The sequence below is a fragment of the Pygoscelis adeliae genome, unplaced genomic scaffold (genome assembly GCF_000699105.1).
Source record: "Pygoscelis adeliae isolate BGI_AS28 unplaced genomic scaffold, ASM69910v1 Scaffold25, whole genome shotgun sequence".
In the NCBI taxonomy this organism is placed as follows: Eukaryota; Metazoa; Chordata; class Aves; order Sphenisciformes; family Spheniscidae; genus Pygoscelis; species Pygoscelis adeliae.
Window position 1 is genome coordinate 115992 of NW_008824808.1, and position 11625 is coordinate 127616.

At 38.6% G+C, this 11625-nt stretch overlaps 1 protein-coding gene across 1 annotated transcript; it reads right to left on the reverse strand.

Moving 5' to 3' along the window:
* Positions 1-2671: 2671 nt before the first annotated feature.
* METTL6 (methyltransferase like 6) lies at positions 2672-11560 on the reverse strand. The gene is made up of 6 exons (XM_009324161.1): positions 11480-11560; positions 9758-10141; positions 8949-9083; positions 7509-7679; positions 5839-5980; positions 2672-3139 (listed from the first exon to the last, which is right to left on the reverse strand). The coding sequence occupies exons 2-6, from the start codon at positions 10052-10054 to the stop codon at positions 2991-2993; spliced, it is 894 nt and encodes a 297-aa protein (XP_009322436.1). The 5' UTR covers positions 10055-10141; positions 11480-11560; the 3' UTR covers positions 2672-2990.
* Between the last annotated feature and the right edge of the window lie 65 nt (positions 11561-11625).

Consider the following 11625-nt stretch of genomic DNA (forward strand, 5'->3'; position numbering starts at 1 on the left):
GAGAACAATTTATTACAATCATGGCATAGTAGCTTGTTTGTGCAAAGTGAGCACAATTCAGTGCATGTATATTTTTTCCAAGTCCTTTTGACACTATTTATCCTGATTACCACATCTCCCTAAGGACAGTTCTTCAAGTAAGGATGCTAGGTACGGGTATCCTTGGCATGTGCTGCCTCTGGTGAGCTTACATGAGCTTGGAAAGGCTGAAGGGTTGTGGGGGAGCGTATCCACTTTACTCGGCACTACAACAGCCACATGCACCCCATCAGTTACTGTCTCACATGATGAGGCAAGGATTTCTTAAACTTGACTCAACTTCCTCAAACTTTACCACAGTTACAAAAACTTGCAATGATTTAGAGTTCACAAGAAGCAGAGGCATAGAGACCAAACAAAGCTTTCTGACCATTCATCTCGAAATAATCTCTGCTTTATGACAACTATAGCTGAAGGCCTTTCTGGCAGGGGCACTATTGCATGCTACTTTATTTTCCAGGTCTGACTGGAAATGAGACTGAATGAGAAACAAAAAAAATTAGAGCTACTACTCTCCTTTTAATGTGTTGGTAGACAAAAAGTGACAGTAGTTCCTCAAGCAGAAACACACAGAAACACTGAAGCTACAGCCACAAAAAGGTGTATTATTGTTCAGGCAATAGTTAGTTCAGTGTAAAAAGGAAGTCAATGGCTGTCTGCAGCTAAGTCTATTGGCTTGACTCAAACCTTCCAATTAATATTTTTAATATTTGCCTACATTTCATTTCCTTTTTGGGATGCTCACTTCAGTGCACTTGCCTTTGCATATGCTGACAATCACATGCCAAAGTGATGAGGAGCCACACAAGGCAATCCTTCAGTCTCATTTACGTGCTGTATAGTCTAAAGGGACCAAACATTCAGTCTTGTAAGGCACTTGGTGTTACAGGGTTTAAACCCCACTAAAAATCAACAGAGCTCAGACTACACGCAATCATTGCAGAACTGCTGTACTAAAGATGAACATTTGCTGAGGGAAGCCACAAAATGATGATTGCTCAGATTATAATAATGCTATCATTGTTATAACCTTTTTAACATGTTTTTTCATTTACTATAAATGTTACTAGATATTTATTACTAGTATGGCAGAAAGTGCTAATGGGTTGCACAGCAGGGGTCAGCAATGCATAAATCCCCAGGATGATACTCTCCATAAAAAAGGAGATGTCATGCAATAACCCTCCTCAAAGAGTCGTTAGGAGAATTGTGTGCTTTAATCTCTTTTTCCTCTGAGGCCAAAGTTTCATGACACAATAAATCCATCTTTGGGCTCATGGTATCAGACCAAAAAAAGCTGTGGTGCCCTGATGCAAAGCAATGACCTGCTGCAAATTTATTTATAAACGTATCAACTGAATAAGACCTCTGGTAGCTCCAATTTACTCAAAAAAATCTGACTGGTTAACTTTGCAACATTAGGCTTTATGCTGGAAAAGTTATTACTACTTTCCCTCCATGCACACAGAGCCAGTGCTGAGCGCGCTGAAAAAAAAAATCATTATCACATCTTATGGCTAGTTTGTCATAAACAGAGGCAAATACTCACCTCTGGTCCACATCAGATGTGTATGACTGGGTCATCTAGCAACACAAAAGTCCAGTAGAATGACAGCCTAAGCCAATCAATCACATACTAATATATACTGCCAAGAGATGAAATGCCTTCTCAGAATAGGGCCACTCTCAAATAAAGCCACAGGTTGCTCAAGACCTTGCCCAGTTCATTTCCGAGTATTTCCAAGGACGGAGGTTCCACAACTTCTCTGGACCCTGTCCCAGTGTCTGACCTCCTCTTACACACAAAAAATTAAAAAATCCTAGTATTTCATTGGAATTTCCCTTGTTGCAACTTGTGTACATTACACAAGATCAGCACAGCCCATTGCACAAGTCACCAGATACTTCTGAGCTTCCTCTGCTGCAGAGCAGCTGTTCAAAATGCAGGTTAAAGATCCAGACATGTTTTTGAGGTTATATCATGCAACAACAAAGAAGAGGTTCTGCAGTGCAAAGCTCCAGGGCTGTTGAAGGAAAAGGATGAATTTCCTTCAAGCAGTCAAGTCTGTGGCTGGCTATGAGCCATGGCATTAATACAGTGGCTTTTGGTGATAGGAACAGCAAAGACCAACACCTTTCCTGAGAGTGATGGAAAAGCATTAAGACCTCTGCTCAGGACAGAAGCAGCTGACTACACTTGATATAAAAGAAAGTACTTCTGACTCACTGATTTCAGTTCCAAATGGGAAACTGACTTGCAAAACCTCAACTATTTCTGCTCATCAGATGAGGAATGTCTGAAATTAATTAGGGATAATGACAACCTGATCTTCTAGCAACTTTCTTCAAGCATGAAATCAGATAAATTAGGATCTTATTTAGAATATAAACATTTGTTTACATATCTAAATGCTGAGCACATTAAAAAGATACCATTATTAAAATACCAAAGCAGCTTACATTATACCACTCACTGAGTCTGTTTCATTCCTGTATCTGAGAAATTATACTCAAAAGCCCTACAAGTACTGAAAGCAGATGAAATACTGTAGCTTTAACAGGCCACAAAAAACATGAGCGATAGGAAACACAGGATACTTTTTAAAAAATAGTTTTTAATAAAAATGGAAATAACAGTTATGATAATTTTAAGCACTAGTTTTCATTAGTTATTAACCATATTCAGTGTGCTTTACCTGATCCTCCAACAATGCTGCACAGGATTTACTTTAGAAGCAGGAACACAGATACTCAACAGGTTGCCTGCATCACTGAACTATCTTAAATTTTCATTAGAAATAGCATTCATATTTCGTATCTGAGGATGAAAACCAACAAGAGGTACTGGATGCAGTCATTTCTGGTTTACCACAAAGATGAGCACACACAAGGAAAAACTACGTGCTAGCTTCCATTTCAAACAAGCAATGCTGTTGCTAATCAGCAAGAACTTATGTCTTACTGAAAGGCTTTTGAAATTTGCTTTGAAGAAAAACTCTTGGAACACGCAAGTCTTCTTTCCTATTCACAGTTTCTCGCTGCACATATTCATTGACCACTTGCTCATATCCCTCAGCCTTGAAAAGCTGAGACAAGAACTCTGAAAGAGAATTTAAAAAATAAGATGAAATATTATGTTTAAGCTATTTTTAAAACACTAGTCAGCATTTATATAAACATATGTTCTTATGTGTTACAGCATGAAAAAATCACACAGGCCTTCAGGTTTCAAGCTGTTCTATGCAGGCAGACTACTGAATAAAAAATCAATACAGATCTCCTTTAGAAACATCAACCTTAGCCAAACAGCTTGCAGAACTGGGGCTTAAGCTAGTTACTCAGTTTAGTTTCCAAAACTAAATGAGTTTTGGATGTGATCTCTTAGTTTTATTGAGCCTTGTCATTCTCCTTTGTGACTGACGCCAGTGCATTTTCGCTTTGTGCAGCTGACCTTCACTAGCTGAATACATCACTTATTTAAAATATTTCAAAGGTAATTCAGCCTTGTAGACGCATCTCTGCTTGAGGAAGAATACCACCCTACGTTACCACACGTTCACATGCCACTGCTCAACAGAAAAACAGACAAAATGGAAAAGTGGATATAGTGGTACCAAGCCTCCACTAAGTCAAACTGAAAGTATTTTCCATAAACAAAAGAATCTTACTCAAAGCATATCTCCCTTAGGGAAGGCAGAAGCACCTCACAAACAAGGTGACCTATGCAGCAGAGAGGGCTGCTCATGCTGTTGACTTGTCATGTTAATTAAAAATCATCACTTTTCCTTTCCTGCACCTCATATCTTTAACTCAGGTGGTAATCTCACAATAAATTTAAGCCATTCTAAACTTGTGCTACTTGATAGAAAATAAAGACATGCCATTTTTTCACTGCTCAGGGGGATCAGCTAGATGAAACAGCTGCTCATGTGGGTACAGGAACCCCAGCACTAGAAAAGGTGGTGCGTTGAGGAAGAAAGATGAGACCACCCACTTTGGTGGTAGTGCAGGCTTATATCAACCTAAGCCCATCATGAAGCCACAAGCACTGGTTGTAAACATAGTGTGTTCATGTAAGATGGGAGACCCACATCAATGAAATATAAATAAACAGCACTTAATTGTGGACCTATTGAAATCTCATTGTGAGGAAGTTGCACATATTTCATAACTCAAAATTACAACCATGCATTCCTCCACAAATTTAATATTCTTTCAAACAGTGGAAGAATGGATTTTTTTGTTCCATGGAAGAAGCTCAGTGTTGTTATCCGAGGCCAGACATATTATAAATAAGCATCATTCAAATCATCCCATGCAGCAATTACTTGGTCTACCAGTGTAGTGCTAAACAAATGAAAAATAGCATGGGTTGCAAACTGTGCGGAAATGATGGGAGTCATGTTTCTAGTAACAAAAGAATTCTCAAGCATTAAGCAATATTTATATGAAAATTAGTGAGACGAATGAGATCATAATGATTAAAAATGGAAGCAGAGGTGGTCCATGAGACAGTCACAGACCAGCCCAAGACAAAATAATTGCTAACATGAGCAATATGAGACAAATTCTCTCTTTTCTCCTTCCTTCCTCCTCCCTATCTCAATTCTTCCCCCAAAGCAAACATGCATACTAGCAAGGAATTTCTCATTCAGAAACAATTCTGACACACAATAAAAATGGGATTTAAAATTCCACAGCTAGGTCAGTCTCTTATTTGTTCCCTTTAGCATCCATTCTCTTTGTAAGAGCTAATTGTTTAAACAGAACTAAAAAAATCACTCAATAAATACCAGTTCTAGAAATGCTTCAATGAAGCTGTAGCACAGCCTGCATTATCTTAGATTTCATCATTGTCCTATAAAGAATAGAGAGAGCTCAGACAAGATTAATGATTTTTATGTATCAGAAGCAATTAGGTAATATGTCATAAAATGTGAATAACATTTACTTGGCTCCAAATCGGTCTCTTCAGTGGCTGTATTTTGCTTTAGACTAAGAACAGAGAGCCCCACAGAAACAGACACACAGCTCTTATTACACAATGCCCTATAACTGATAGGGGGAAGTAACAGTTCACTAAAGTTTAGCATGAGGAATTGGGAGTTAGAAGACGAGCTATAATCCCAACTCATTGTGAGAGTCTAAGCAAATTCCTTCATGTCTCTGCGCTTCAAATTCTCCACCAGTAAACTGCAATAATGACCTTCCTTCCTAAAGCATTACGAGCACTGAACGACGAACTGTTTAAATAGTGTATCACATGAAAATGTTTTCTGCATCATCTTTACTAAAAAAACAGAAGACAGAGTGACCACAGCCAGTCAGTGCTATCTCAGCAGGATTTGCGCACAAGCTTTTCAAGCGCTGTAGTCATGGTTCTGCTTTAGAAGTCATTGACTTCTTCAGTAGACCTCATCTTGCAAACAAGGCATAGCCCTGCAAAAAGAACGATGCCAAGATAACTGCTTAGTTGCTTCATGAAGATGATGAGTTAAGTTACTGAACATTGGTCTTTCTCCCTCAGATAACAAATCTGAATGAAATTCAGCAAATTCAGAAACTGCTGCTCTTGGCACATTATAGCACATACAAAAAGCCTGTAAACAAGAAAGTGCTCCAAAAAGTCCTGCCAGTCTAAATACCCTCTTCCTCCCAAAAAGGATGGCAAATGAAGTACACCATGATTTAACAGTTCATCTGTGTAAAACAAAACTTCCATGGGCATGTTGGCAATTCCCTGAAGGAAGTTTAAACAGAAGATTCACAGAAAAGAAAGCACTCTACAATATGTCTTACCTTCAGTAAAAAAATATGATCTTGTCCCATCTTGTCTAACATAAAAGTTTTCTCCAAGTTTGCTGCCAGATTTAAACCTGAGCATTGCATGATCATACAGTCCATAGTCTCTGAACAAGACACACTTGCCTGGCTTTAATACCTGTCACATAATACATATATGCTTTAATAAGGTAAATGGATTTAGCTATATATATATTTATTTGTATACACATACAGACACATACACATATAACAAGGACAAGGTATCCTAACACATTCAATACAAAAGCGATATATATATACATTGAATTCATTCCCTGTGCCACAAAAAGTTGTATATAAACTGGATTGTCTGCTCTTAAAAATGCTTCCCCATGAACAATAGACTGCAAATAGTTTTAAGACACCTGTTTGGGTGCTGATCAGCTAAATAAGCTTTTTGTAACACTTTTCAAATACAGAGGAAAGAAGAAAATATACAGTTTAACAACAACAATTAAGTCCTAACAGGGCATTTTCTTTGTTGGGTAGTATACCGTCTAGCACCTGATTTTGCTTAATGATTAACAACAAAATTTAGAATACCATGACATTTCTTTTTTCATGTGAGAAAGAAAAATCTTGCAACATAGTAAGAAATAAAAAAGGAACAATTTCAGGAAAATGGGTTGCAGGTTTGGGGTTTTTTTTAAATTGCTCTTTGGTAAAGAAATCAAGCCATAAAGACTTTAAAATTTAGAAATACGTGGTCATTGGCTATGCTGACTTTAGACACTTGATGCATGCAACTTTCCTACCTTATCAAATACCAGCTGTATTTGTTAGAGGAGAAAAGGAGTACTTGCCACTTGCAAGTTTGTGCAGAAACCTACAAGCGAGTTAAATGAGCCAGGCATCTCCACAAAGAAAACAGTAATTAGCCTTCTCATGTGCACAAGCTAAGAACCAGTCCTGACTTTGGAAAACAGCTGAAGATATACCAAAAAATCTAACATTCCCTTTTCGAACTACTGATGATAAAACAAACAGGATATCTGATAATATAAAACCCCAAATACACACATATGCATAAATAAAAAATATGTTGACTATTTGCCTCTGCAGTCAATATATGACATCTCGGGGAAATTCAGAACAATCACAATTCAGATTGTTTAAACCACCCTCTGGACGGGCCTATCCTAGCCCATCAACTAACAAAGGCAGCCCAGGGAGATAAGTCTCTCTAGATTAATGTTGATCTCTGAACACCCCACTTCTAAATCACCACAGTAAGTGTGTTTAATAATAACAATAACATCCTAACTGCAAGTCACTGTATCTTCTGGAAGTCAGTTTTGGTTCACTGTCATTCACACCTTACCAACACAAACATTTCTGCAATACATAAACATTATTTGTAGCATACAACCTAGGAGCCCAAGTCACAGGTTCAAGATATCTTTTTGTTATGTTGATGGTACGCATTAGGCCAGAATCCAAACAACCTCACAATACCAAGAGAGAAAAAAACCCACCGTAAAACATATTTTAGTCCCGTACACTAGATGAACTAACTAAATACATCCATGGAATGTAGTATTAAAGATCACCATTACAAGAGGGCTTATTTTCTCAGAAAAAAACCTGTACTTTCAAGCTAAAAAGAAGGAAAGTGCTTTAAAGGCTGTAAAATCAGCTGGTTTTACCTTGTAAATGTTCTTCAAGACAAGATGCATTTTGTCAGGATGAATGGCAGAAAGCACAAATATAAGTGTGACAACATCCACAGAATCTGCTGGTATATTTTCTAGAAGATCATCTTTGGTAAGATCACATTGGAACACTTTACATCTTTCAGTACTGTATAAGGCATTTTTCTAGGGAAATGAAAAGATTATGCCTTCACTGAAAATTAGCAGCATTTGTTATTGCAAAAAAGTAAAAAACTTGTGAAACTAATCAGTAAAGCGACACAAAACATGGTGGCAAAAGAACATTAACTTCCAACAGGTGACTAATGCAATCAGAATTCCTTGCTGCTGTAGTGAAAGTACAACTACTAGAATAGTCTGTTCTCAGGAATTTGAGAAGGAATGTGTGTTAAGACCATTCAGAAAACATACCATTTCCATTTTACCACTGCTTCTACTCTTTAAAAATACAGAAATATTATTAAAAGAAATTCTGTCCTACAAGGTGATCAAAGTACAGCTCTTGAGCTACAAGTAGACTGTAAACAGTTCGGGTTCATGTCACATAACCTGCAGCTGGGCTGTTCTAGCCCACAGTTTTGCTGGGTAAAAGGAAACCTGGTCTTAGCAAGAAAGTTCAGCAAGAGCTTGTGGAGGCAGACACCACTAAGTCATCCAAAACCCAGGGATACACTCAGCCCAACTGCATCTTGCAGTGCAGCTGTGGCATCCCAGGGAGCTGCTGTCCTCTCCTGTTTGCCACACATATTTCTTCCCATCTTTCCCATGAGACATGCAGTATGTGTCTTGTGGTTCTCAGTCACAAATGTCCCGCAAGGGAATGCTTTCAAATAACAGATACATAGAAATTTACCTGTGATTACAAACTTAATAAACCAGGAGACTTTTAAAGCCCAAAGCCCCCACCAGCCTTGCTGGAAGACTTAACTTTGGACTGCAGTACCACCTACCTACAAATAACTACAAACATACCTATTTCTAATCAGGCTACACATTTCCTTAACAATAACTTCCATAGCCCTGTTTTCAAGATTCTCCTTGGGACCTCCTCTGCCCCACAAATATCAAGGGCAAACTTCCATCCCAAACAAATTTTGCTTGTACTGTACAGTCAGCAGAGACATAGTAGTGCTCCCAAAAAAACAGTCTTCACAAATCATTCAAGTAATATACATATATTACCACAATGCTACAATTTGACGCTGAAAAACTAGGTCTTGAGCAATGATTTGGCTTCTTGCATAGGAGCTCCACTGAAATGGATCAGTCTCCATTTTTTGGCAAAAGCTGTTCTACCCTTCTTACAAAAAGGAAGGCAAGAGAAGTGTGTTGTTCCAGTCATTTGTAATTTCAGAAGCTTCTAAAGACACTCTAAAGTGTCTTTACTCTAAAAAGTAACGAAACTCTAAAAGAAGTTCCAAATATCACACCAACCTTCACATACTCAACAGCTCTAGGAGAGAAATCACAGGCATATGCAAAAATATTCGGATCTTCTTCTAGGAGTGGAAACAAGCAGTTCCCAACCCCACAGCCTGCTTCCAGAATGGTCAGTTTCTGATCTGCAAACTGGGGAGGAAGAAATCCAAGATAAAGCACATCATTTTTGTTTTCCTCATGATATTAGCAGATACACTGTTCAATCAGCATTTTAAAAGCTATAATCAATTTTAATTACCATTGATTCAAAAACCAAAGTAGGCATCCATTGGATAATCTGACACTACAAAACAGAAATCTTGATTTCTGCAAAATTACAAATCTTTTTAGAATATATTAATATTTCTTTAGTCATATACCCCTTAAGTAATCAACAGATTGTTGTACCATTTCTGTCTTGTCTTTCGTTCAGCTATAATGAAGAACAAATGCATCTGGCTATTCCCCTTAACAAGGTTTTGCAATTAGCCTGTAATTCTGGATGCTTTTCTTTAAAGTAGTGTTCTGAAGTGCACCAACGTGCATCTGAAAACATCACATCACAGAGAGACAAGTTGTCTATTTAGGACACAAAACAAATATTCCAGATTTTGTTCTTAGTATCCAGTATGGGTCAACTATAAACTGAAACCAACTGATGCATCTGATTCTGAGGCGGTATCTTTGATATCAAGAGAAACTACACAGGGCACTGCAAACTTAACATGTGACAGCTGTTACCCTAATGGCTTTGTTATAAGTATTATTAAATCATTTGGAAACAATCAATCCCATCTTTTACAGAGGAAGTGTATAGATCTCACCTCCCGGCATGCTTTTAACTCTTGAAACTCTCTGGTTGTCCAATGTCTGTCTTTGAAGAAGTTGGTGCTGTTTCTTTTGTAAAACAGATCCCAGTTCTTCTGTGCCTCTTTCTCCAGTTTTAGTTGTTTGAACTCAGACACCAAAACCCGATCTTTTGCCAGTCTCTCAGCTTCTTCTGGGCTAAGGATTCTTGCACTATGGCCTTTTTTTTGGAAAGCACCATCTTCAGTACATGTTGTTACTATATTTAAGCAATTGGCTGATGTGTTTTCTTGGAACATCCTAGATTCTTTCATGCAAATATGAATGCCAAAGACCCAAGGGTGATTTTTTTTCTTTAGTGTATGTTTCCATCACTTAACTTAGGTAAAATAACTGAGGATCTAGAAGCAGAAGAAAAAATGAAAAAGTTATAGTGTGCACTTACTACGATTTTACAGTGATCTGTCCTACCTGATGGACTGCACGCCACCAGATTTCTCTTAATTTCAGAAATCCTGCATCCAAACTAACAACTGCATACGACATCACGCTGATGTCAAAGTTAAAGAAGATACTTAACAGAGTCTGCTGGTCTTCCCCTCTGCATCCTAGAAAGCTACCTAACAAGAGAAAGATGGTGCAGCTCTAAGCTTATTTTCACTAAAACTGACTTTAAAAGGAAAGCAAGGGCTTTGTTTGTTAACCCCAGTTAGAACACCTCAGAAAAATTGTAACTGAAAAACAGGTGACATTTAAAAGTCCCATTAAAGTTGATGAAACAAACTGTATTCATGTTAGCATTTCTCCTTCTGCTCTCACCTCTGTGAAAAAACACTGGTGAAAACATCAGCATTTATAACACCACATCACTCGAACATGAGAGCAAAACCAGTACTGTGGCCAAAATGCCCATAGCTGGCCTGTGTCAGCACTCCTTCCACTGCCTCCTCCTGAGGATCCACACCAGTTTTAACAATCACAGGTGGTTTTACTTTCAGAAGCTAACAAAAATGGAGCAATGAAAAGAGTTCTGCATAGGCTGGGAAGGGATCCAAATCCTTTCCCTCATGTTAAACTAGTTCTGACCTCTGCCTTGCCACAAACATCCAGATCCTGGAAGATGGCACATGTGAATTAAATCCTGCATGGCTCAGTAACTCCCAGGGAAACCCAGGCAGCCAAAACGTGGCACTCATGTATGCCAGTGCCCAGAACCGGGCATTAGTGTCATTTCACCAAAATGGAAATGAGAAAAACCCAATACCCACCCTAAAGCAAAAAAAAGTAGTACTTCACTTACATATTTTATCTTACATGATACAAACACGAACATAAAATACAAACGCGTGCAATTGAAATAAAGAACTGTCAAAATTTTGTCCAGCTTCATGGGAAACAGATGACACTTTTTTCTTTGAAAACAACAGAAAAGGTTACACAGAAGCAGCTCCCTTGAAAGAAGTCTCTTCAAGAAGAGTATATCCTCAACAAAAAGCTTAATCAGCAAAATTTCTACTACGTGCCTGGCACGCTACTAAAAGAGCAACGTTTATATTTCTTCATAGAACAAGCTAGAAAAAAAAATCCAAGCTAGTCCTTTCACTGACCCGTTTGCGCTCAGAAAACGCTGTGGTGGGAAGCTAGCACGATGATAAACACGGTTTTAACAGCCTATGTTTAGGCTAACGAGCCTTTTAAAAGGTGTTTAATCCACCCCTAAGACCGCAAACAGATGATACCTCTATGCAAGCCCCCGGTCCCCCCACAGGGAAACTGGCTTCCCGCCAACAGCTGCTCCCTCAAGAGGGGCCGGCGCCGCCGCGCTGAATATCCCGGCAGGGAAGGCCTCTCCCGCCCTGCCCTGCCCTGCCCTGCCCTCCCGAGG